General features: G+C 38.6%; 2 protein-coding genes across 4 annotated transcripts in view; one reads left to right on the top strand and one right to left on the bottom strand.

Annotated features, from left to right (window-relative positions):
* Positions 1 to 3,714, top strand: part of LOC121524190 (collagen alpha-1(IX) chain-like) — a 37,680-nt gene extending 33,966 nt beyond the window's left edge. Inside the window, exons 36-37 of the mRNA XM_041809465.1 lie at positions 372 to 458; positions 3,515 to 3,714. Coding sequence (XP_041665399.1) covers positions 372 to 458; positions 3,515 to 3,714 — 287 coding nt within the window. The remainder of the gene's footprint in view (positions 1 to 371; positions 459 to 3,514) is intronic.
* Positions 3,715 to 10,806: 7,092 nt separating this feature from the next.
* The window catches only part of col22a1 (collagen, type XXII, alpha 1), a 99,797-nt gene continuing 82,860 nt past the window's right edge, over positions 10,807 to 27,743 (bottom strand). For all 3 annotated transcript variants that reach the window (XM_041809760.1, XM_041809761.1, XM_041809762.1), the window contains 10 exons: positions 24,744 to 24,797; positions 24,520 to 24,573; positions 20,040 to 20,111; positions 19,896 to 19,931; positions 19,765 to 19,809; positions 17,404 to 17,583; positions 17,234 to 17,300; positions 15,347 to 15,529; positions 13,854 to 13,931; positions 10,807 to 13,769 (listed from right to left, as the gene is read on the bottom strand). In XM_041809760.1, the coding sequence (XP_041665694.1) occupies positions 13,576 to 13,769; positions 13,854 to 13,931; positions 15,347 to 15,529; positions 17,234 to 17,300; positions 17,404 to 17,583; positions 19,765 to 19,809; positions 19,896 to 19,931; positions 20,040 to 20,111; positions 24,520 to 24,573; positions 24,744 to 24,797 (963 nt within the window). In that variant the 3' untranslated portion in view covers positions 10,807 to 13,575. The remainder of the gene's footprint in view (positions 13,770 to 13,853; positions 13,932 to 15,346; positions 15,530 to 17,233; positions 17,301 to 17,403; positions 17,584 to 19,764; positions 19,810 to 19,895; positions 19,932 to 20,039; positions 20,112 to 24,519; positions 24,574 to 24,743; positions 24,798 to 27,743) is intronic.

Raw genomic sequence — 27,743 nt, 5'->3', positions numbered from 1 at the left:
ATGAGCCTTACCAATGCTGGGACAGATACACTGTGCTGCTGCAGTAGCTCTTTGTTCTCCTTTGTTCCTGGTTAGTGTTCACAATTCATACAAAGAATGTAGTGGCAATATTAATTCAAGCTTTAGAGAAACAATGAAGTAGACCTAGGCAGAACACCTTTGTTTTTACACATACAAAGGGAATGCAGAGTGCTCTAGAGGCAGAAAGGATTCACCCATGCATAACATTACACATTCAATGATTCACTAAACAGGGATGAATCAGAGTGGACTCATTCAGTCTCCTTACTTTATCCCTGTACCTGTGAACACTGTTTGCTTCTCCATTTCACCTCAGTGTGTTTCCCTCTGTGTGCTCCTCTGGTCTGCAGGTGATGCTGGAGAGAAGGGAGAAAAAGGAGCCAAAGGAGAGGACGGGGTAGGAATCAAAGGGAGTCCAGGCGCCCCAGGTGCACCAGGTAATGCCCAAATCTCTTCAGATTAGGGTTGTAGTATTTCAAAATGTCTAAATGCCTCTTCAGTAACATGGCAACCGAGTTCTGGGTCCTATTACTTTTATGTTACGGAAATTTAAACAGCTATGATAGAATCTTATGTGCAAACTTCAGGTGCAGAGGTGAAAAAAATGCCTTTACAGATTGGCTGATAATAAACCTGTAGTATTCGTCTCACACGCTCCATGACAGGGGCACTGCGAGCTGTATTGCTATAGGTACACACTAAAAAATGCTGGGTTAAGGCTGTTGGGTCACAAGTTGGGTAGGTTTGACTCAATTTTGGGTTGCTTAATGGGCAGGGGGAATGGGGGAGAGACACTGTCATTTCAAATTTGGGAGGGTGGAGTTTTCTTGGCATGCTTTTTGTTGGTTATTTTGATGTTTTTTATGTTTTAGATGCATTTATACATTTAGATGTTGTGTATTGTACAGTGATCATTGTTGAGATTCCTTTGCTCATGTTTTATGTGAAAAATTGTTGTTTTTATGTTAAACATTTCTGCACCATGAGTGTAGTCGTCCACTAAGTTGGCAACTCCCTGACTGTGGAAGTGGCTGGCCTACAGAAGAGAAGACAATGCAGACTTTAAACTCAGGGTGCATCTTAGCTCTGCATCCCTCTCTTTACTCCAGGCATGTCTGACTGGAAGTAGACCTAGGGAAGACCCAGAGTGTGCCAGAGGGTTTATATGTCCTGTCTGGTCTGGGAATGCCTCAGCAGCATGAGGAGTTTGATAGTGTTGCTGGGGAGAGGGATGTCTGGGTTGACTTGCTACCACCGCAACCCAGCACCAGATAAGCTGAAGAAGGTGGATGGGTGGTTTGGTTAAAGGAACAAAAACATCTGAAATGAAGCCTGAAACCCGAAAACTTTTGGGTCAAAAAACAATATCCCAACTCACCAGGTCAAGCCCACATCCCAACCCCGCTGAGTTAACGTAACTCAAGGTTGGGCACCTGGTTACCAAAATAACCCTAATTGGCATATATTTTTAAGAGTGTATGCTCTTTGCATACCATTATGAGCTTTTTCTATGAAAACTAAACTGTGACTTTGATCCTGTGTTTCATTCCTTTTTGTTTCTTTATTCCTTTCTGTTGAATTGGTTGGCTGCATCCATTTACCACCATTATGGTGAAAACACATATATTTATTATTTGGTTATGTGGCTAATTATGGTGACAGTCCTGCAAAGCTTTGTTGAATTAAGCTTATCAATGTGTTAGAAAAGAAATAGAGTAGCAAAGAAATGAGCATGATCAAAGCATTGAAAATTCTTCAGGCTGCTTGAGAAATGGAAAATTGAGGGTTGCAACACTAGCAAAGATTTTTTCTGATGTTACTAGAGCTAGCATTAGTGGTACAGCAGCAAACAAGTTCATAATGATGTCCAATCTTGGGCACATTCACACTAGGAAATCTATACTGTGCTCAAGGTCCAGGTTTGAGAGTGCTTTGTGCAGCACTAAAGTGCAACACACTTCCTTGGCCTTGGCACAGACAATAGAGGTATGCTTTGGCACAGTGTGACTGCTCCTGTATGTGCACAAGTAAGGGTGCAAAATACGCATCTAATGTAAGACTGATACAACGGTTCCTCTCCAAAATAATAATAAAAAAAAAAAACGGTGCAGTATTGGAGAGCTGTATCAGACCAAAATGACACAAAATAAGAGACAAAGTGACCAAAGTTAATGTCACGTTTTCTGTGTATTTCCCCACTGTACTGGCTCTGTGAGACCGTATATTGTGGAGAGTGCATGTTTAAGATTATGATTTGATTACATATCCATGCCGTGGTTTGTTTAAGCCTGCTTTAGCATGGTCAGGGCGACTGGGCCTGGTGTAAGTGTGCCCTAAGATTGCAGATACAATGCTGTGAAAAAGTCTTTGGCACCTTTCTGTTCTTATTTATTGCATATTTGTCACATTTAAATGTTTCAGATCCTCAAAGGGATACTTCAGCATTTTGTAAAATTTGCCCATTGCCATAAATCTCTGTAGTCTTAGTAATAGGTTTGTTTCCTTTAGTTGTCAGTGCAAGCTGTTTTTAGATCTGGGGGGCTGATATGCCAGCTGCTCAGCTAAGCTATGGAGACCTCCAGTATTTCCGGCTTTCCCTCATCAAACTCATCAAATACACAATCCAACAACTCCAAAATGCTCTCGTGGACAAGTTGTGACCTGCACATTCACCATGTTATGAAATAATCATGGAACATTAAGAGACGAAGTTGTTTTTAGAGGCAAATGCAAAGCCGGAACTACAGGCATGGCTGCTGGGCGGAGTGATTTCAAAAGCGCACGTTTAGTGCAGGTACTTTTGTCAACAAAACTTGAGAGGAAGCTGTTTCTGCTACGTCCAGCCAATGATACTCCAGATGAAACCAAGTAACTACAGCACTGCCTGAAGTGTGCACTGTGTCACTCTGCCCAGTGGTTTACTCAAGAAAGTAGTTCCGAGTATTTACTTAATGTGTCGTACTGTTATGTAATTATACGTTATTATTTCATAGTGTGGTGAATGTGCAGGTCACAACTTGTCCACAAGAGCGTTTTGGAGTTGTTGGATTGTGTATTTAATGAGTTTGATGAGGGAAAGCTGGAAATACAGGAGGTCTCCATAGCGTTAGCTGAGCAGCTGCCATATCATTCCCCAGATCTAAAAACAGCTTGCATCGACAACTAAAGAAAACTGTTTTATCATCAGGTTTTATTGTGTCAACCACATATTGTCCTTGATGCTGTAAATTGGTTGGTTTTTTGGTTAAAATATAGAATCTTAGATAACCAATCACCATAAAGCCTCTGAGAAAATCATATGTCCTGTGTTGCTCTACTAATTAAGTGAACATAATAGGCTATTCAAGTTTTCACCTGTGTTGTCCTAGTCAGAACATACTATGGCAATAAACATAAGTCAAAATTAACTTTAAGATTATTATTTAAAAAAAACAAACAAAAAAAAAAAACATTTCAATATAGCAATTTCACCTGTTTTTCATGCACTCTTTAGGTGCCCCAGGTGCTCCTGGCATCGGCAAGGATGGCAAAAATGGAGAACGGGGAGAGACAGGAAGTCCTGGTGCCCCAGGAGCAGCCGGTCCAAGGGGTCCTTCAGGGCCACCAGGCCTTTGTGATCCATCAACCTGCATTAACAGACTTCCACCTCTCTATATGGTCAGCGGAAAGAAGTCTGCTGGCTACAAAAACTAATGAGACATCCCGGCTCATTAAACAATCCAGATCTCACCCCGCAGAAACCACACTTAAGGACTTCTCATGAGTCCGGGCGTGGGGATCTTTGGGAGTCTTCACATGTCTCCGTCTGAACCACGGGTCTAAGAGGCGCTAAAGGAAACAGAGACCATGCACAACTGTAGAATACTGTATAGACGTTTTATCTTGTATGTGATTTTAGTTAATCTAATGTTCAAAGATAGCTGCTACTGATGCCAAAGAAACTTCTCCCAGCTGACGACAGGCACACAGGCCCATGAGTTGACCACAAATATCTGCAGTTTTAACTGCTGAACCCCTTCACATCAGGTTGTAAAGCATTCTAGTGGTTATTTCAAAGTTTACTTGTATGCATGTACTCTCCACTACCCGAATAAGCTCCCTGAAAACATTGCTTCTTCTCTTATAGTTATCTTTAAGGATTGTACAGCAAAACACAGGCCAGTTTGAACCAATCAGCATGTTTACATGAAAATAGAAGAATTAAAATATTGTCCGTTTGACTACAACTGGACTTTGTAGAGCATGTGCTTTTGGTGTACAACATACTGTGAAACAAGGAGTTCTGTGGCCTGATGCACCAGCTATGCCTTCATTTAAAGTTATGTTGACCATTCAATATTAAACCCCACTTTGAAACTAGCTGAGCTGTAACTTAAGTGTTATTGTTTGGTAGCACAATTGAGGTGCAAGATTCAGCTTAAGTAGTACAGTGTAATGTCTAGACCAACCAAAATCCTCTGACAGATATGATTCTTTAACTTCGTTTGATGACCAATAGACCATTGGCTGAAAACATCTGATATGATTTCTGTTAATCAACAAAAAGCAACGTAAGTAGATACAATAAGGTCAGAGCATTGTGATAGGTTAATAACTGAAGCCCAGTTCAGACGAAAGATTTGCGAGCTGCTCTGCAACGATTCAAAAACCTAGCAGTTCTGCGGCAAGTTAGGGAAAAAATGTGTAGTTTCAATAGCTCACAATTACTCAATTTAAAGTGTTTCATTTCTTAGTTACCACACACAAAAATCTGTCTCTTCAAGACTGCACATTCAGTTATTTTTTCTCTAATTCCACATTGATCATCACCATTGTAGCATAGCAGCACCATTTTACACTGTCTATAAACCAGTAACTTTGGTAGTTCAGCCTTTTTCTCACTAATATATGTTTTTATAGACAAATTTAGCTACTGCAGCTTTGACTTTCTCATTTCTTAGTTATAGCTAGTATAGCACAAGTTCTACTAGTGCACAGCTGATAGAGGACAGGAATGGTTATCAGGTTGAGGTTTCCATGGGTAAAAATTGTTATGAAAAGGTTGAATAATTTCCAAAATTCAGAGCATGAATTATTTTACTTTTAACAAACATTTTTTGGAGTGTGTAGCCTTTTAACATGAGACCTCCATTTTCTATTTCACATTTATCTGCTTGAAACATTCAAAAAAGCCAAGTTGTTTGCAATTTGGTAAACTGTCACAGGCAACATTATCAGACACCCTGATTTATGCTGTTTAATCTGTGTCCAGCTACTTTCACAGACAGTTCATCTGAGGTGCCATCTCTTTTAGAATGAAAACACAAGCTAAATTTTCAAAATAAGATTGGATGAACTTCTGTTTAGCATTAGGGTAAGAGTTAAGGTAACGGTTAGGATACCAAAAGTTAAAAACCTGACTGGCAAAACTTGATTAGAAAACGTTTGATAAAGCCATGTGAACAGTTTGTTTACAGTAAACAAGCTCCTTTTCCATAGAAACACACAGCCCAGCTGTGTAAGCTTTGTTGATAATGTAGCTACATAGCTAACTAGCTATTGTAAGTGGCTACGTATACTATGTAAGTTCTCTATGCGGCTACGGTAGTTTTAGCTACTTTTGCTAAAGCTCCCACTGCTAAAGCTAACTTAGCTACATTGGCTTATTAACATTAATTGTGTAGCTATCGTAGCAAGTCTGCTTTAGCTTAAGCTAACAACGCTAAAGCGAGCCACCATTTGTGTGACTAGGTTACTTGTAAAACAGGTCTATACATAATTTAATCCCAGATTACACCTCAAATCTTTTGTCTATTTTATTTATGAAATGTCGCTGTATGTCTGTAATGTTTGTAGTTTGGTTACTTCATGAATGTAACTGCCAGACTTTGTTTATACATAAAGTTAGTGTAAAAAAAATAAAAAATGTAATACCTTGTTCTGGCAAATTACGGCACTTCTATTCTGAGGTATACAGTGTCTGCAGACAGGCTGTCTTGCTCAGTATAGAAAGTTGCAACGGTCCTCTTTGTAAATCTTTGGTCTGAACTGGGTTTTAAGCCATTTCCCTAAGCCTATAGCCAGTATGAATTAACAACATTGACAGTGCGTGGTAAAATCATCCATAGCCTGACAGTACTTTATAGTTGATGGATGAAATTATCTCCAGAAAATAACAGCATTAGTCTAAAGAAAGTCGTTACACATTTCTGAAGGATATAATCGATCACAAAACTGACACTGACACCAAAAAGCCAGCAAAATCCTCAGCTCTTTGTTATGCTCTGTTATTCAACTATTCAAAATTATCACCAATGCAACCATATTTCATGGATGACTTTACACCTACAAGGAGGTAGATCTAATATTTTAACTGCTGATTAAGCCTACAATGAAACTATATTAGCTGGTGCAACATTTAAATGTTAACAGAACATAAACTATGTCATCAATACGCTATGTTTAAACTTAGGCATAGCTGGTGCAACCCATGGCTGTGAGCAAATTAAACCACAACTAGGTCTACGAGCAACTGTCTGAAAGGCAGCACATCACCACCTAGTGTAGGAGAGTCGAACATACTCCAGCCATTAATTAATTTTCTCCTGGTGCATGTATGCTTGGACAAAAAGAGTAGTCAAGTTGAAGTAGCTCAACTTAGTTGTGCATGTAAACATACTGATTACAGTCATTAGCTAGCTAGGAGCCCCAAAACATCATATAGTCAAACTTTGTTTCCAAGTAGAATATAAGAAAAAAAGTGACTTCACCATTTTTGAATTTGAGTGAAACAACAGACCAGAGCTGACATTTCAAACAATTTGGCTTTTCCATTTTGGATCATAAATTTTTGCTTGATTTTTGTCATGATAATGTTCTTAAAAATGAAATAAAGTGATATGTTTTGGAAGTCTTGCATAGTAATGATTGGGTTGTTTCACATTTAATGGTGTTAAAAATCTGTCCTAGAGGTGCTGCAGCTGTGAGATGGTGACATTAAAATTCAAAGACGTGCTGGTGACAGACAGACAGAGAAATTCAAAGTATGATTAAAAGAGTTGGGTAGATTGGTATGCACATGGCAAACATCAGTGATATTCCACTGTGGAATGGTTTTGAATGGAGAACAAGGGCCACTGGACACAATCGGGATTCAGGAGGGCATGTCACTGTTGCCTGGTAACAAAGTAAATTCAACATCATCCCCACCTGTGTCTGCACAGCACAAACACATTCACAGATCAAACATGACCTTTACCAAACAGCTGGAAGGAGTAAGCACAGCTGCCATTCAAAGGACAGCTCTTCGATTGGATAGATCTTATCATGGCTGAGAGTCATTGGGTTTGGAGCATAAACATGGCGAACACTTCTCCATCTCCTGAAATCGTACAATGCTGGAACCAAAACACCCCTGTGAGGGATGATGACATGTTGCTGAATTTGGCAAAGATGACTAGAAAGGGAAGGATCTGCTCCAGTATGCATTCTGTGTGTTTCGCTTGCATTTTACTTGCAGGTCCCTTCACTTCTTTCCTGCTCTTGTGCCATCCAGTTTTTTTATAGTCTCTGGTTTGAAGTTGCTTGCATTAGGAGAAAAACGTGCAAATTTCAAAACTACACAAGGGGCCACCTAAAAACATGGGGTAGGGGTAAAAGTTAGAAATGGGACCGAGCCTTTGTTTTTTATCCACCAGTCAGAAATGGAACAAAGCCAGTATTATCAAATGAATCCATTCCAGTCTTTATTATACAGTACAGTACATGAGTCTTTCCCATACTTACAATATGCCACTAATTCAAAATATCTATAGCACCAATTCATCAGAAAAAGAACGGCAAAACAGGTTTATAAATTTGTGTTAAGGCATTAAAACACATTTGTATTTCTTTAAATCTTGAATAATTTAGCTATATAACTTAGAAGACATTTCAATTTGCAAAAAATAGCTCATAAGAGTAATGAAGGATGTTTCTGTTATATGCATAGGAAATGTTTAAACTGTATAAACCCTTAGAAACAACTTTTAACACATAGTCTAGTGGTAACATGTATTTACAAAACAAAGAAGGGCAATACTGAAATGGTTTAACTGTTCATTACAAACCACTGACATGATTTAGCAATCTAAAGGTATGAGAATGGCATCAATGCAGGTCACTTATTCCAGTCAAGCTTTAAGGAGCTGTTAAATTAACTGTTAATTTGAACAGTTAAAGGAGTTTTCACCATTTAAAAGAGAAGGCATTATGTAGCTACAAGCATTATATCTAGTGTTAGTGACATGAGCATTTCTACAAGGCTCAGCTGCTTTCAAGGCAAAGGAATACAGTATGTCATGGTTTGGGACAGGGAGAAGCAGCTAGTTAGCCTTAAATTCTAGCAAGAGATGGTCATTTCAAGCAAGCTATAGTGTTTAAAATTCACTGGCAGTTTGAATAACAGCCCCCTCCCTCCCCCTCCCCCTTGACCTTCACTTTAATGTTTCACATGCAAATTTAAAAAAAAAAAGCCTCATTCACCTTCATAAGCCTTTAAAAGCACTACTTCATGAACACAGAGCATCTCTCTGCACCAATAAGAGAAGAACTGCACTTCACATGTTAAAAAAAAATAAAAAGACAAACATTGTATGGAGATACAATAGTGTTACAAAATGTAAATCAAACCACCCTGCATTAAAAAAAAAAAGCATGGATCGACCAGGATTTATATCTTAGTTAGTTAGCTTTATGCTAACACAGTGGAAAAGGCAATTAATGAGCAAACAGAATTTCAATTGGAAAACACTCATTTAAACTTATGGATCTATTTTACTCAGTGATACCAATAAAGTGGAGGGGACCATGTTCTTAGCAGTGCTAAGTAAAATAGATTTTGTTCTTCAGTTCAGAGATGCTCAATTAACATCTTTTTCCATTAATTTTTGGTTGTGTGAAATGTAATTTACAGTTTTGTTTTTTTTTAATTAGTGATTATACAACCTAGTAACTGTGATTAGTGAGGATGGGGCTTGACAGTGGGTCACTTTCAGGTGGGCCAGACTTGAAAGGGTCTATTACATAAGTTTACATGTCATTAAATATGGATTTCATATTACTTCCAGGATGAAACTGTTATTTCTCCTAAAATGACTCATGTTATGAGTCTAGTACTGTCAGGGCAGCTAAGAAATGTTCAACAAAAGAGTCTGCTGTGCCAACATGCCTAAATTAGATCAAAGATACAAAGTCACACGGCCTGCCATGAGAAACGCTGCCTATATCTGTGACTTCCCATATAGAGGATCTTTGAATCCAGGTAAACTGTATGCCTTGCAAATCCCATTAGATATCCTTTGAAAAAGGATTGTCCTTTGACTTTCCTCTTGTCTTTATGTGTGCTTAAGTGTTTGTTCATGTTTTTAAAAGAAGACAAATGTGATCCCTTCTGTGGAGAGCCATTAAATAGGTTCTAGATGACCAGTAAGTTTAAGACTGGGGAGAGCTTTAATTGGTCCATGAGGGACGAAAGGCAAAACATCTTTGAAACGGTTTTCACAATGCACGGGTCATCAGGATGCAGGGAAGCAGCTCTCCAATTTAAGGTTCCAGGGGACAAATAAGAAAAGCAATGTCTTTTCACAGCAGCACTGAGCTGCCTGGGCACTGCCACAGCGTAGGCACTTAATAAGCTTCAGCGAACAGAAAGGAAATGACACATTTAGAGAAAGCAGCGTGAAACAAGCAGCTTTTCAAGAAAGGTGCACAAAGGCGGCAATTATACCACCTCCTTAAAGCTGTTTACTGCTCAAGCCTATGCATACATCAAAGGGAGAGTGACCAGAGCCTCTCATTAAAACATAAAAACCAGTGGCATTTCTCACTCCCTTCACTTCTCTCTTCATACACTCAATAGGCCTCCTGTGGGTGAGTTTGGAACAAATTTTTAAGTGGTATTTTAGATGACTCCATATACGTCATGCTTTCTTTTTTACTTCTGACACATTTTCAAACAGACTGAGAATGTTTTCACACATATAGCTTGTTTACTGTGCTCCAATTCAGATGATAAAATAATAAATTGTTGCATTTATCCCTTGGGTTGGTTTGTGTTCACACTGCAATATTGTAAAGCAGACCATAGCTCACAACAAAAAAGGCCAGTCCTTACAAAATTAAATCTCTCCCTGCCTTTCTCATTGTGTAGGTAAACAGTGCCATTTAGACTATGGTGCTTAGCATTGTGGGATGGCTGCAAGACGCTAGTTAGCTGGTCAACCTGCCCATGGAATGAGTCATGGGAGCAGCATGGAGGGTCAATGTTTATAAAATGTTGGACACTACCCACAAAAACATAAAAGTAATAAACAAAAAAACTAAGCACACAAACAAGAGTGGCTTCTAATTCACTGCTGGTGTTATGGTTCATTATGTGATTATGTGAACTAGTTTTAATTAGTGTTCTTTACCAATGTTTCCTTGATTTTTTTCATTAAAGACATATCTGATAGGCTAGTTTCCAGCAAACATAGAAATAGACAGCTACGGTCTACTATGCATTGACAATATGTTTTAGGCATTGCAACACCAAGCGATTGCGACAACTCTACACATGAACTAATATGTCCCCCAATACCTGATACTGCACTCACTTCCCACCTGTTGCATCACAGTCTGGCTGCAGACTGTGCATGATGGCCACTCTCACAGACTGTTCATCTGAGACGCTGTCTATTTCAGAACAAAAGTGACATAATTTGCTGGTACAACGTGTTTAATTTGTACTTTTTTTAATTTAGCTTTATTCATAAACAAAGTCTGGCATTGACACACTTGAAATAACCACATTACAAACATTACACTCTAAAAAAAATCACAAATAAAACAGAGAAAAAGATCACAGGTCTACATCAGGATAAGAAAATGCATAGATCCATTTAAGAAGAAGTTACGGGAACAGTGGCTTGCTTTAGCCTCATTAGCTAAAGCTAAAGCTAACAAAGCTGCTCTATAGTTACGTAATTAACATTACTACATAAGCCAATGTAGCTAAGTTACCTTTAGCAATGTAAGCTTCAGAAAATCTAGCTAAAGCTAATGTAGCTATGTAGATAGCATAGTTATGTAGCTGCTTTATTAGCTTAGCTTTCGCTATGTAGGCTACAAAGCTATGTCATCTATGTATCTTATGCAGCTACCAGCACTACTGTAGCTACGTAGAGAACGTAGATACAAAGCTTATTTAACTGCTTTGTGAGCTTGGCTTTTGCAACATTAGCTACTTAGCTACATTAGCTCAAAGCTACATTACCTACACATCTTTTGCAGCTAACAGAGCTACCTAAGCTACTCTTGCTGTGTTAGAATGTTTTCAGATGGACAAGCTGTTGTCCTGTAAGCAGACTGTTCTAAAGGCTTTATTACACATTTTGTAATAAGGTTTTGCAGATCAGGTTTTTAACTTTACATTTTGTAACTGTTACCTTAACTCTTACCCAAAACTGAACTTTATTCCAGTTTTATTTAGAAAGTTGTAGCATGCATTTCTGTTCTGAAAGAGATGGTGTCTCAGATGAACGATCTGTGAGAGTGGCCGTCAGAGAGGTACTGTCTGCAGCCAGACATGTTGTGCAAAATATATCATTTCTACAGCACTCTTACTGTGGCTTGGTATCCTTTCATGCTGTATGCAGTGAAGCCATGGAAAATTAGGCACGAGCTAAGAGGATAGCGGTGCTTCTTTAGCAGCTTTCCCCCTTAATTTTCTTTTAAACATGCTTTTAAAGAATGTGAGGATTTATTGTTTAGCAAATTACTCTTTCGGGGTACTGATAAGATTGAGAATTCAACTTATTTCTAGACAACAAGTTACAATGAAGTTCTTCAAGGACAAGTCAGTTCATAGAGCTGTATCCTTTTGTGAGTGATGGGGGCCAGCTCTTGTTTGAGAGCAGGTTTTTGTTGTATTTTTAAAGATATAAAAACTGTCCCAATGAAAAGCTGTTTGGGAGTCACATAATGTGGATGTCTTAAGAGAGTCATATTTCCAGTTGCTTGGAGCAAGGCTGGATAGACTGGTGAAATATAGCCGATCATGCCAGCTAACAGGGTGGTATTTAATGTAGAACTCGTTGCATCCACAGAACCAATCCAATCCAGATGAAGGCATACTGGCCACCACTGTATGCAGTCCAAGCTGCCAGATACCAAACATTTTCAGTACTCATGCAGGTGCGCCCACACAAAGCATTAAGGGTTACCACTTGGTATCTGTAGGCCTAAAACAAATATAAACTCCTGTTAACGCATTCTCTAAACAGGGTTAGAAGGTCACCAGTTCACATGGTCACTCTTAAAACCACAACACCAGTAAGCAGTATCAGCTGAGAAGCTCTGACAGCAGTATGTAAAAGCAGAGACCTGCTTGGTCAAAGCATAAGCTTTAGGGATAATAGGATAAATTCCCTCTAGTTTGATAAGCTGGACAAAATTGTGAGAACGTAACAACTGTTGAACCAGCAGATGTTGCTGAATCTTATCCTGCACAGAGTTTGACTGTTGTTTTCACATATGTCCAAACAAATTGCTTCACTTGTTTCAGAACAACCTCTCCAAATGATCCAGGGATGAAACCCCCTAAATACCCACCATTCCAAAATGAGATATTTACCATTAACACTTACAAAAATATACATTTATTTCCTGGTAAAATCCTGTTTTTCTGCAGCCCTCATCAAACTGGTAAGTTCAAATTGAGCTACTACTGTTAAATTTGTATAAGGGACACGTTTTTCTTCATAGATATTTGATTCTTTACTGTTTTGTGATGCCAGTACAACACAAAACAGAGCTGTATAAGAACACTACCTCCAGCTTGGAAGCACAAAAAGCACAAATGTGGCCATTCATCACTCTCCACACGAACTCATTAACACTCCTCCCACACAAAATCACTATTGGTGTTTGAGTTTGTGCCTCACACTGTCAGAACCCCGTGTTCCCATCAATGACAGTAACACGGATAGTTTTCTTGATGGAGTAATTACCAATAGACTGGTAGACGAACTGTGGGAGAAATCAATGTAGTGTGCAGTGACTGACATGTATTGTTTTGCGTAGGACAGTGTGGGCTGTGAATGGTAATTGATGCTAAATAGTGTGAAGCAGGAGAAGAAAGACTGAGGTGCAGACAGATCCTGGAAGAAATGCCTGGCTGAATTTTTGGATTATAATTGATGAAACGATACAAAATCAGACTCCCAAATTTTTACCCGATGGGGGCGTTTAGGGATAGGGAGTTGCATCGTCCTTGCCGTCTCCCAGTATTCTGTACAGGAAGCATGCAAGTGAAGAGAAAAAACTTTAGCTGCCCTCTTTACTGCATATTTAATCTGATAAAGTCCCTCAATGCTTAATCCCCATCATCCCAAACTTCATACCAAAACAAACAAAACGAATCTGACCGGCAGCACTTTGCTTCAGCCCCTCCATACTGAGGTTATCTTGAAAAGTTAAAAAAAGTTCTTGATTCAGGTCGACACAAGAGAGTTCATAAATACAGCTGGTCTTCAAGCTCTTTATGTCTCTTCTTTTTTAAGTCCCCTTTACATTCTTAGTGTGGGGTCTTTGTGCCAGGCTGGCATAGTAAGCACACTGGCTGGGGTCACATTGGCCAGGAGGACCTGGAGGTCCAGGCTGACCGTGGGGGCCGGGGTTTCCTGGTTCTCCCTGGGCTCCTGCTTGTCCTGGGCTTCCATCTTTACCGTAACCAGGCAGACCGGGGGGACCTGTGATGGGAGAGGAACATTTAGAGATGCTAGATTCACTGAGAGATACCCAAAATGAAAACAGGAAGTAGAAGAGATTGTTACCGATTGGGCCAGTGGGTCCTTGTTCTCCTCTCTCCCCGACACCAGCATCCCCCTTTTCACCTCTCATTCCTTTCTCACCTGGAAATTTAAGGAAAACAGAAAACAATATTGAGTTTGGAAAGAATGCGAGCACAAACAAAGTACAATGCGGAGTACAATTTTGTTGATTTAAAGAAGAAAAAATATGCTAAAAACAATATCCAAGAAGCTATCCGCTATCTAGAAAAAAAATCTCTGCATCTTACCTTTGCACAAGTAAACCCTTTTGTTTTGGCACTACTTTGATACACAACATACAGAGTCTTTCACATGCAGCCCACTGATCAGCTGTTTGGATTTGCCAGCTTTAAAAGAGCCAAAAAATGTATCCAAACCAGAAAAAAGTCTATGACATAACATTAACTATGAATACAAGAGGGTGCTTTACAGACTAAACCAAACAGAGGAAATACATCTGCACTGGAAAACAAACAGGTCCCAGTGAGAGAGGAGAAAAATGTCTATGGAAACTCAAAGTACAGCGGTATACCAAGTTATCTGGTGCATGTGGGTAAATAGTGAGCTCATAACAACAAACCAAGAGAGCAACAAGGCAGACTTGGTAAAAATCTGACAACCACGGGGCAATTATATGCCCCCAGAAAGTGTCTGAATGTGGCCTTTAAGCTCCAAAATCTAATCAGTTCATCCTTGAGTCAAGTGAAAATTATTTCAAAGTTCAAAGAAAATTTGTCAAATACTTCATAAGCAAGGGATGCACATGATTCCTCTGACCTTTACCTCTTGCCTATGATCTCCACAATTTAGTCAGTAATCTTTGAGTCAGGGTAAACATTTGCAATGTCGGATCAAAATCTGTCAAAGCAGTCTTGAGATGTTCACAAAAACAAAAGAAAAAAAAAAGCCCACATGGACAGACGGCTGTATGTATGGACAACCTGAAAAACATAATGGCCTTGTGTGAATGGCCTTGGTGGAGGTATAAAAAAGGTACTTGGACGAGAAGTAGGCTTTTGAGTGTGATAAAGTATTGCTAAAAATCCTTAAGTGAAAAGATAAAGTATAAAAAAAGCATCAAAAAACCCTCACAGACATAACTATTCAATATTTTACACAGTTTAGATTGTTTTGTAAGTTTTTTTACACAAAAACATAAACTGCTGTTCTTTCAGCCCCCTTGTAGTGTAACAAAAAAGAACAAGTAATTACATGGTTAGGACCTGGAAGGGTCACTGCACACGCCTCCATCTTGAAGTCTTTCTTTCCTCTAACAAAACCAATACATCCTTTTCAGTTTCTCAATTTTAATGTTCAACAGAAAAGCCTTTTTGTAAACTCTGTTAGGAATTCAGCAGCACTTACAGTTCAGCCTCTTATCAGTGTAATTGCAAGATTTGTAATTTTAGAAAAGGCAAAATAAATTAAGCTGTGTTCTAAAGAAACAGAAACTAAGGGGACCTGTTATTTAATGCACTGCTGAGAGTTTGTTCTACCTTTGGGGCCCATGGGTCCTCTGGGTCCTTCTCCTCCACTCTGTCCAGGCATACCAGGCTCTCCAGGAGGTCCGGGTCTTCCAGTGCTGCCGTCTTTACCCGGAGGGCCTGGAGGTCCAGGACGACCTGCTGTGCTCTTTACATGGGCAGGCTGGAACTGAGCCATGAGGTAAGCCATTTTGGCTGGACACAAAGAAAAAGTTAGCTTATTCTCATTAAAGCCAACTGATGTTATCCTATTAGACTAAGGCAGCTACACACTAGACCAGTGGTTCTCAACCTTGGGGTCAGGACCCCATTGGGGGTCATGAGACACTAAGAGGGGGTCGCCAGATGCCCTATAAAAACTAAAAATATATTCTTTTAATTACACCGTTGCCCCTTTGCACCATTTGGCCAAATTTGAACACCTTATCATTATTTTTTCCCATCAATTTCAACACAGATTTTGCCATTTAACACCTATTTTGCCCATTTTAAACCCTTTCCACCACTTTTTTTCTGCCTGTTTTTGACAGGTCTAAATCAATTCTGGCCACTTAAGCCTAAAGGTGCCACTGTTGACCCATTGTTGCCACTATTAACCCCTTTTTACACACAATTTTCCCATTTTAACCACATTTCACTACTTTATATGCTAATTCTTGCCAGTTTAACCAATTTCTGCCAAGGTCAGCCTATTTTTTTTTCTCAGTTAACCCTTTTTTGCCAACTCATTTCAATTTTTCACCCCATTTCACCAAATTTCCACCCATTTTTGTCAATTTAAAGCCACTTTAGCCACTTTCTAAACTCCCTTTAACACTATTTTTGCCACTTTAACCCATTTTTGCCATTTTTTTGTAATTTTTTGCCATTTTATCTCATATTTGCCACTTCAAACCCATTTCTGCTACTTTGAAAATCCAATTTCACCACCTTTTCCACCGTTTTTTGCCGTTATTAACCCATTTGAGCTATTTTTTACCCATGTTAATTCTTTTTCACAAAAGGGGTTAACATTTTTAAGAGGGCTTTTTACTACAACAATGATTTAAAAAAAGATATTTGTTTCTTTGATAAGGATGGTTATTTTTTCACAGCTTAACTTTACAATGGACCATGATTTTGCTGACCTCCATGGGCCCCCAGTTTGGCTGGGCGCCAGAAAGCTCTCTCATTTATCCCCCCTTATGGGTGGCCTTGTCTGTACAAGACTATTCCTAATTGTGCATGGCTATGTCCAACCACCGTCAGGTGCAGTGGGGGTCCCTGGTCTCTGGAACCTTTATTTTGGGGGTCGCGGGCTGAAAAGGTTGAGAACCCCTGATCTAGACAATGTTAGGCCTGATCTTAGACCTGTCTTACTACCCCAACAGATTTTCATGTCAATATAGTAATGTTACTGCTTTCAGATCAAGTTGGAGCCTTTACAGCCTGGAACTGTAAATACCAGAGATGTTTCATACTGTATGTACAATTCCAGGCTGGGCTCTCTTTTACTTAAAACCTGCATAGCCAATGAGAGTGTGAGGTTTCACCAACTGCTCAAAAACATGATAGCAAACTTAAATATAACGGTTCCCTGAGCCATGTAGAATACGGCAAAATTAGACTTCAGAGTGCTAAGCCAGGTCATGATTGTTGATTGTCCTGTGTATTTGTTTTTCTTCTGAAACCACATTATGTCACTAAGGTTTCTGTGAGATTTTATGGCTGTGGGATCACCACTGTGAACCTGTTTCTACATATTGCCGGTGTGTGGTCTCACAGTCTTGCCAAATCTTCTTATGTATGCAATCAGAGGATTATACTGTTAAAAATGAAACAATGCTTATATCTGTGGTCTCCCATGATTTTAAAATAAGTCTAAACTATGATCTGCAGGCAGGATGAGAGCCTCCTCACCATCTAACTGTTTAGCCAGCTCCTCCTGGATGAGTCGTCTCATCAGCTCCAGTGATACTGACTCTCCCTGAAACAACAGACATGTTCATGATTTATTCAGTTATAATTAATCTAACTCAGCTGGGAAAAAAAACAGATTAGGCTTAAAGCCTTCACATGATATGACTCACCCTTTGACCTGGGGCACCAGGGTTTCCTGAAGGACCCTGGGGCCCTGGAGCTCCTATTTCTCCTGGTGATCCCGGCATACCCATCATCCCTGTGTGGCCCTTTCTGCCTGGGGGTCCAGGGTTTCCAGGCATACCTGGCTCTCCTGAGTGTCCTTTATCTCCCTTTGTACCTGGATCTCCCTGGATAAGATGACAGTAATAGTAAATTCTCTATTTTTTTCTTTTTCTTTTTTTTTAAATCTCAGACCTGCACTATATGAGGAGAGAATGTGGTGTGCAATTCTTTTACTCAGTATTGTCATGATGATAAGTTAGATAAGTAAAGTAATAATAAATAATCTACTGTATATTATCTTTAGCTATAGCCAATATCAAAGTGTTTATCATGAATCCAAAATAAAATCTAGCATCAATCTTTCTCAATAAAACTGAAGCAATTACTCTATCTGTAGCTGATGGCTATCTAACTGAATGATAATGGTGCAAGAGTTTATAAATTATCACAAGCTGGGTGAAGAATACATCATTTACTTAAATATTGAAATAGCTCAGAGAAACATACGATTTATGTGCAGCCCTAGCCTGATGTGTAAATAAAAATGAAAAATTGGAAAACAGATATTTTATTTGCCATTTGGCATGCACTTTTGCCCCCTAACCCAGTTTTTTCCAACCATTTTTCCTAGGCACCCCACCCCCCTACATTTACCTTAAAGAGCAGAGGCCCCCCCCCCCAGGACCCAAAAGAGAAAAAAAAAGTGACACACCGCCACCAAAAATCAACATTGATTTTAATTTTTTCACTGATAAAACCCTAAAAAAGACCTATGCATGCTTTTCCAGCTATTTGCCTAGCATTATGTGCAGCATTTTGGTCTTCTAATTCCTTCTCATTTTCTATATTACTATCAGTTTTATAAAATCATATTGTGTGGTTCATTAAAAAATAATTATTTTAATAACAGGTTGTTAATTAGTTTTTGTATATTTTCAATGCTTGGAAGAGTAGAAAGATGAGGAAAGATTACAGAAACAACTAGAAAAGCACTCGGAAAGCGCAGACCTCCGCCACTAGCCCTATCTCCCAATAGTGAAGAATCCTTCAAAAAATTCCTGGATCCATCCCCATGTGCTCCCCCCTACGGCATTTGCTGATTACTCCCTCCCCAGTGGGATGAAAACACAGTGAGGCAAAGCATTGGCTTCGCTACGGGTGCCATCAGATGCATCCATGGTCTCACTGGATGCTGGAAGTCATAGCAGAGGGTGAATATTCCTCTATTCCTCCCAGCATTGTGAGTACTCTCGCTACAATTTGCTGTCCTTCTCTCTGTTACGCTCCGACTGGTTTCCTTGACCGGACTTGAGTCTTTCAAACTCTATAAACTTCAAAACTTTGAATAGAAACACACCCAAAAACTGCTGCTGGGATTGAAGTTACTCATGTCTGCCATCTCCCGTTACCACATGTAAAGTGGTAACAGCGCAGACCTCCGCCATTAGCCCTATCTCCCAATAGTACAGAATCCTTTAAAAAATTCCTGGATGCAGACGGATCACTCCCAAAATCTAATCAGTTCTTCCTTATGCCATTTCTGACATTTCCCGAAAATTTCATCAAAATCCGTCCACAACTTTTTGAGTTATGTTGCTAGCACAAACAAACGAACGAACAAACCCACCAAATCACATAACCTCCTTGGCGGAGGTAACTATTATATTGGGTCATGACGGGGGCTGTGGCAAAACAAGGCTAAGCAACACCGTTACTTCAGCACTGCAGAGAAGAGCGCCAGGGTATTGATGTCACTTCAGATTCAACAATGTGGTTGTAGTTTAAGTCCAAAACATTGTCTACATTTTGGATTGGAGTAGTAAGGAGAACCCACTATCAGGGAGGATCAAACTAGGCGTAGAGTGATAGTTGATATTTCTACAAAATTCCGAGGCTTTATAGTGAATTAGAAAAAAAGGGAATTTGTTCCCAAAAATTGTGACTGGCAGTGTGTTTGTCACACATTCACATATTTTTACATGTATGATGAGTTGTGGATTTCAACATTGGATTACTATTTTCAACAGATTGGCCTTGTATCTTACCATGGCTGGTTTGAGTGAATGAGGAAGATGACTGACTTGTAGAAGCAGCAGACTGAGTTCACAGTTGTTTGTTTTTTTCAAGCTGATAGTTGAAAATGCAGAACTTCGATTTAATTTGATTCCCAGTGCTAATGTGTGTGATAGATATTGGCTGGCAATTCAATTAGCATACACACGTCAATCAGGTGACATGTAGTGTCTTTTATGATGACATTATGTCCCTTTACATTATTCCTTTGTGTTTCTATTTCTTCAAAGTACCTTGTCTCCTTTGAAGCCACGATCACCCGCTCTGCCTGGTATCCCCTACAAAAAAATTAAAAAATAAATTATCGGTCAACGTGTGCAAGAAACCTTTTTATATTTAATAATCAGTGTTGTGAAGTGTTTACCTGTTTTCCCTCTGGGCCGATGGGACCAGGAGGACCCTGGAAATCAAGATTAAAGTTAGTAGTGATGCAGCATCAGCTACAGTCAGTAATATATGTGAGCTGCTAGTAATCTTTTAATCAAAATATGCCAAATGTAGCACTCACCGCAGGGCCTTTAGGTCCACTAAAGCCGGGTAATCCTGGGCTGCCAGGCTCTCCCTTGTCTCCCCTGAGACCCTGCATGACAGCAGAGACATAGTCGCTCATCACATGGCGTGCACGTGGCGTACTGTGCTTGTATTTTTAAAGCCTCGCTCATTACAGAGGATTCAGCGGGATTAACATTTAGTTCCAGTTCTTATCATCGTGCAGCAGTGCTGTGGATAAAAATCTTATAAACCAATCTTGCCACAGAACATGGCAGCCTTAAGAGATTTAAATTATATTTATAAAGGCCATGTGGGCATGAAGTCTGGCTGACTACAGTAGTGAAAGAGTGAAGGAATTTATCCACGCTTGCATAAAGACTTTTCTTTTTCATATTTATATTCTTGAATGGATACTCTGTCATCTTTCTCCACACACCACATCCTCCTATCTCTGCGTGGTAAATTTGCCCACCTGATAACATTTTTGGCAAGATCTGATCATGCCTCTAAATACTTGCACTCTCTACTGAAATCCCTCTCTATCTCTGCTTCCAACCTTTCTGCATCAAGCTCCTGCCCTCCTCCCTACTGGAGGCTATTTCTGATGATCTGCTCCCTCTGCTGACTGATACCATCAGTTTCTCTCTGATAGCTGGCTGCATATCGTCTGCCCTCCAGTTAGCAACGGTTACTCCTCCTCCCAAGAAACCATTCGTCAGCCTACGGACCGGTGCAGCTCTATCTGTTTCTCTACAAAACATATTTTGTAGCCAGCATGTAATATTTAAAACTCTCCTCACTATTTAAGGCTCAATGGATCCTTCTGTCTTTATACACTTACATATTTTATCTTATCTTAGAGAAATCTTACTGCCTCATGTTCCTAATAATTTCCATGCCAAAGTCACAATGAATCCTAAATTAACCCCCTGACCATACTCAGCAATGTTGTAAGAGTTGTTGAAGTGCAGGGGTTCAACGTGCTCTACAAGGACAGAGACAGCACTTTCAAGGACTATTACCTGGGCGCATCATGAAGTTCTTGCTAACCCGGACTCCTATTTAGACTCTTTGTGACATAAATGAAAAACTGAAAAGTGAAGCAAAAAAGTTTTGGAATTGCTTTTCTAAAAGTCCCTGTATTTTTGTCCTCTGACAGGCTCAGACTGGTAATTAAACTGTCTGACTTCAATAGATTGATTCTTTCTTTAAAACCAGAAGACAGCCACTAGAATCTATCTACAAAAACAGTAATTTAAAGCACTAAGTTTGTTGCTATTGCGGCCCAACACAACACAACAGCTTATACAATCAAGCTGTGTAATGCAGCACAGAACAACAACTGCTGTGATCTACGAGGCAAAATTACTATTTTTGTCAATTGAGTCTGGAGACTTTGATTGGAACAATCTAAAGGAGATACAGGAGCTGGCAAGCAATAAAGTTATCAAATTAATCCCTTGTAAAAGAGCTTTAAATGTGCTAAGCTAATATTTAAAAAATATGAAGCATAAATGAAAGGTTTTGAAGTAGCCTCTTGGAAAAAAATGCAAGTTGTCTAACACAACTACCATGCTTTTCATTAGGCCATAAATGTATTATTTCTATTCCAGCTTTTTAAAAGGAAATCTGACCTGACATGTCAGGCACAATGGTTCACGTGCAGTCTCCACTGTGTGATGGTGTTTAGGAAAGGAAGAACATTTAAAAAAAAAAAAAAAAATTCAGAGGTGACTGGCTGAATATTCTGCCTGTCACATTTATTGTGGGCCAATCAGTCGGACAAACAGATTAAGGTGTAGGTATTAATTGCCCTGGGGAGTAAACTACATAATGCTAGCTCAACAGGCTGTTTTCATTGATCACTACCAGTGGAGTCAGTTGAATAAAAATCTTACGAATACCAGCCGAGAGAAGGGCTAAAACATCTTTTACCCCCAGAGAAAAAGAAAAAAGAAAATTAAGCAAAACAGTCATTTGAAAAAATGCATTCAAAGCAGCAAATGTGTGATTTATTGTTAAACTAAGCAAAGAAATAAAAGTGTTTTGGCAGTCAAATGATTTGATGATGATTGTATCCCCATTAATTTCAGTTGTAATCAACCACATAATTAACTTCATACTTAAAAGTAAGGCTTTTGCATTTCAAAAAATTATTTTTTAAGTCCATATTTACAATCCAAAGCAATTCTTATCACTCTCTTTATTAAGAAATCAGATTAATAAAAGATGTGTTTTAAAATCTTTGCTTTTATACTTGTTGTTTAAATGAGCAATGCACTGCTATACCAGTGTGGCAAGAAGTAGAAGACAGCTTCAGAGTCAACCGTCTGTGAAAAACAGTGTTTAATAGTGTTATTCATTAAAAAATATGCAGGAGTGCAAGTACAAAATGACAACAGATGATCTCTGGTTATTGCTAAAAAACTAGCTCTTTTTAGGAATTCAAATTTTGCTGCTTGCTCTTTGGAAGTATAACTTTGTAAAGCTGATGGATTGCAGGGTATATACAGAAAAACCATTACATTTTAATCCAGAAGTTCTGTACTTTTTGAGACCTTTTTTAAGACCCTATCAATATATTTTAAGAACCCTTAGCATCTTCAATTTCTCACCCTCACACTGGTCAAACATTTTCTGCATATTTTGTGCAGATTTTAAGAATGTTACCACAAGGTCAAAAAATGCTGTAAGTATATGTTATTGTAGAAGGAAATAAAGCTTTCTTTAAGATTTCAGCATTGCTGATATTAATAGACTCTACGCTAGAATTACACTAGGCAAAAGCTTCACTGCAAGGCTGCTTTTAAATTTGAAATATCCTGTAAAATGTTAACTTATTAACTTCATTATTGACCCCAACCTCAGCTCCCACACCTCCTCCTTCAACCACTCCTCAGGAAACTTCCGTTTATCATCCACATGCACACATCACTTGATCGCATAGTTAACCTGCTAGTTAGGAGTTTAAGCATGGCGACTAACATCTGATGTGATGGAATTCCATCAGTGTCTCGCTTGTGCTTAAAACTAAATGTCAAAACAAAAACTGAAAAAAAAAAAAAAAAAAAACTAGCCCATGACCTCTTTGACAAATGTAAAACCTTTACAGCCACAAATGACCTCATGGTCTTGCATTTTAGACTTTTTAAAACTTTATAAAAGCATTAACTATTACTAAATTAATTTATCAGCTTTAAATACTCTTTAAGACTCTACAGCCACCCTGGATTGGTTAGATTCCTTGTCTTCCTTATCAAAAAATGACTGGACCAATCACGACTATTTGAGGAGAAAGAAGGTAGTTACAGGTGAAGCTTAGTTGTGCTGCAAGCCTGTAAACAATGGCAGCCGTTGAAGAGATTTGCATGGATGCAGCTAAAGCGGAAGTTTTATCAGAAGTGGACATTTCTTTGTTAAGCTTTTCTTGGTGAACACTCATTAAGAGTTTGTAATTCTTTTACTTTGTAATTTTTGCTATCTCAAATTGAGGATGCATTTAGATTGTCCACTGAGCTGCCTGGGCGTTACTTCATAGTGAAATGAGACATTCAAAGGTGCAGTGGTGTCTTTTTCCCTTCATTGTTAGATCAGGAAGACACTATGGTGAGCATAAAGCTGCTGCTGCCCTGCAACAGTAGCCTTACTACTGTACACCCTAAAGGACAAAGTAGCACTCGAATGATGTATTGCATCAATTTCAGACTTTTCTTAATGATATTAACACATCAGTGCTGACAGCTGTAGCTCAAATCTCCATAAGGACAGACACAACACTTTGAATTATGCACTGCTTTAGCAGTGATTTGCAAATCTCATTCACCACGAGGAGCTTGAAGGTTAAACCCCATCCTTGTAAACCTGGGTCCTTAACATATTTTGCATTATGCTGTCCCTGTGCATTTTTGTAGCTTATGACTGCACAATAGAGTGTAAGAGGCCTAATATGCCTCTGTTATCAGAATAAAGAGAGCTCTGGTGCCAGAGGAGAAAGTTAACTCCTGGTTCACCACACAACACAGGAGAGAGCACAGAGCCGCTACACATCGATTACACACTGACATATTGAGCTTTAAGTTTTCTTCTTCTTACAGCGACCTGGTCAACACCTTTCAACTGGATCTCAACCTGAGGAAATCAATGTTCCCAGCCCTGACAAGACAACATTTATCTTCCAAAATCTCTCTAAATCTGACAATCCATGTCTTCTAGAAATATTTCACATCCTTCCTCGCCTACAACAACATCCCACGCACTCCAGCAGTAACTGCTCACTCCTTTAACTCCTGAAATGCGACTTTTTCAAATCTTTCCTGTTCTTATTTATTCTTTTATCATTCCTCTGTTTATTGTACTCCCTCTGTGAGAAAATAATATTCGTCACAGTTTTTTAAATGAAGTAAAAAATGTTTCTATTGTTTGTCTGCACTGTTAGTCATCCAGGAGTCCAAAGAAAATAAGATTCAAAGATGATGCTTGAAGAGGAGATAACTCACTGGAGTTCCAGGGAGGCCAGACTTTCCTGACGGCCCGGGTTCACCTGGTTTGCCCTAGGATGCAAAACAAATAAAAATGGATTGAGAAGATTTCTTTGGAGGGACAGCAGGAGAGATGATTTGAGTGTCACCTCAGGTCCTTATCTGTCTCTCTGCGTGACAGTAAGCTTCATGTGTCTATTGTTGTGATAGACATCCCTGCAAGTGAAAGAATAAAGGCTCACCGGCTCTCCTCTCATTCCGCTTAGTCCCTCTCGGCCTGGAGGTCCAGTTGGGCCCTGTGAAACAAAAAAATAGACCATTTATTATCATGTCCAGGAGGAAACAAAGGTTCTTAATCAAATCTCTTCTTTAGGGTATCTGGAGAATTCAACTTTTGGCAGAAACAGCCTCTACAGCAGCAGTGAATTAAATCTTAAAGAACAACCGGAGGCTGGGGACATGGTGATTTAATTTGTAAGAAATAACTTAGAAAGTGTGTTTTCTAAAACTGGTATGAAATAATACTCTATTGTGACTCCTGCAGTCGTTCTTATACATTCCACCACCAGGGGGCTCTCAACCAAATCAGTAACACACTGTCATTAGTGCAGACCAGCAATGCCCATCCAGCCATCTCCACTACTTCTTGTTTGATTTGAAGACTCTGTTCAATAAAAACAGCCTTACATTTTCCTGATATTTCATCATTTTTTTAAATGAGGGACAAAACTATTTAAAAGTGCACTTCTGTGTTCATGCTGGAAGCAGTCCCAGAATGCATATGTGATCTGGTGTCGCCTCCAGCATGAACATGGAAGTGCCCTTCCCTCATTATGAGAAATTTATGAATGAAAACAAAAAAATGGTTTTCTGTGAAGTAAACATGCCTTATAGGGTGCTTTAATTGAACAGAGTCCTCAATTCAAAACAAAAAGTAGCACTTTGAAGGAGGCTGTAGAGGTGGCACTGAGCAGTGCTGCTCTCTACTCCTTGGAAATGCATAGTGGGGGAGTTTCAGCCTTACACAGTAAAAAAGTAAAGTAAGTAAAACTTTATTTATAGAGCATCTTTCACAGACAGAGGTCACAAAGTGCTTTACATGAAACAAAACACACAAGAAGCAAAAAACAAACAGAACCAAAGATAAGCAAAGATAAGTTAAAATCAATGATCAGATACTATTACTGGTACAGCAAGGTAAAAGTCATTTACAGTACATGGACAGGGAGCATGGTATTATCCATAAGCCTGTCTGAACATGTATGTTTTTAACTGTTTTTGAAAGACTCAACTGAGTCAGAACAACGGATCAACATGAGCAGAGAGGTGAGTTTGGGTAGAGAGGGGAATTAATGCGATTTTATTGAATTTCATGCCATTATCAATTCTCCCTATCCTTTCAATTCTTTATTGATTCCCTCATCAACTCCTTCCTGTGAATTTACCTTTTTGGAAAAAGTAGATTTTATCGGTTTTCACTGTTAACAACTCTAATTTTACTGAGTCTTTTTCTCTCTGAACACTGAACAAGATGCCACCTGCAGTGAGAGTCAATGTCATCACACTTCAATTACTGGCTATAATAAACAGCTTTGATAGCTAAAAATTTTAACTGTTGTGCTTGAGAAGAGAAAATAATACAATATATAAAAAATATCTTTTTTATTGGAAATGTCTCAGTTAAAACAAACTGCTCCCTGGATCTTTAATCTCTGAACTTGAACAATGGAAGTAAGGTATTGATAAGGGAATAGTTAATATTAAGTGTAAATGATGTTGATGGATTGAACCAGTTAGAAACAGTTCTTGATTCCCATCCCTAAATTGAGATGTTCCATAACAATTATAAAAATTACAATTTTCTGACTTTGACAACTTTTGGAAATATTTGAGATACTCTGAGACCTCAGTTAAAATCTATATAACATAAGAGGTTACTTTTAATTCATAGACCCTTTAGTGCAATAATTCTACTGGCACTGGACCAAAACCTTGTATCTTCAAACTCATCACTTTTCAGGGGATGAAAAAATGCTGTAATTTGAACTCTGAATGTTCATAGCATCTCATCTTTTAGACACTTTTTATTGCTTTGAAATTAGTTAAACCCACTGACAGATGTAAGGAGTGACTAACAGCTCTGGTTTTTAAAAAAAAATGTGCAGGAGTGCTCTGGCAATAATAGTCATTACGTTATGTCAGGGTGTCAAACTCAATCATAGCAGGGGCCGGATTCTGGATTCAGGCCTAACCTTAGGGGCAAACAGGGTCACCTTTTTAACCATAAACTGTCAACTGCATTTCACCGGTATTAAAATATGGGGGAAAAAAGTAGCACTGATAATAAATATCTTTGACATTTAAAAAGTTAAAAAGATAAGTTTAAAGGCTCACAATCTGAGAAAAGTACATTTATTAGTTCAAAAAGGTCAAAACATGAAGTTGGAATTGAAAAATAATGTTTTTAATGGCATATATATTAAAAAGAAAGTCAAAATCATGAGTTTAAAGGGTCAAAATATGAAATAAAATTTATAACCATGAAATTAAAAGTCAAAATATGATTTAAAAATGATAAATTGTGAGTCTAAAACGTCAAAATATCACTTAAAAATTCAAAATATTAAACGAGAAGTCAAAGTTACGAGTTGAAAAGCTCAAACTATGAAATTAAAAGTCAGAATCCTAAGTTTGAGTCTAAATTATGAGATGCTAAATTGAAAATGTGAAATTAAAACACAAATTAATTTCTTTTCCCATATTCCTGACTTCTTATCTAAATATTTTTACTCATCAAGGATAAGTTTACATTTTTATACTTGAGAAAATCTGCAGACCTCATACTGATGGGCCAGTTATAACAGAAATATGATATCATTTTGCGGGCCGTATTTAACTGTTCCAAGGGCCGGATTTGGCCCCCGGGCCTTGAGTTTGACACCTGTGCATTATGTGCCGTAAACTAGGCTGTAGAGTGACGGTGGTTTCAACGTATTAAAAGAAAGATGTTAATTATTATTTTTATTATTGTTATTATTATTATCATTATAACTACTTCATTTATCTCATATCTTAAAGTGAACTCACGGTTCAGACTGCATTGCTATTATCACCTTTATACATTAAACATCTTTCTTTTCAGACTATTGCTTCATCTATTAACATCATCCTTACTATTGTTGCTATCATTCTACTGATGGAACAGTTTCATTGAATCTAAGAGCAATACTACATTACTGCAA

Source organism: Cheilinus undulatus, linkage group 16 (genome assembly GCF_018320785.1).
Source record: "Cheilinus undulatus linkage group 16, ASM1832078v1, whole genome shotgun sequence".
Taxonomy (NCBI): domain Eukaryota; kingdom Metazoa; phylum Chordata; class Actinopteri; order Labriformes; family Labridae; genus Cheilinus; species Cheilinus undulatus.
The sequence above is the reverse complement of the archived record's forward strand: the minus strand, read 5'-3'. Positions and strand labels throughout refer to the sequence as shown.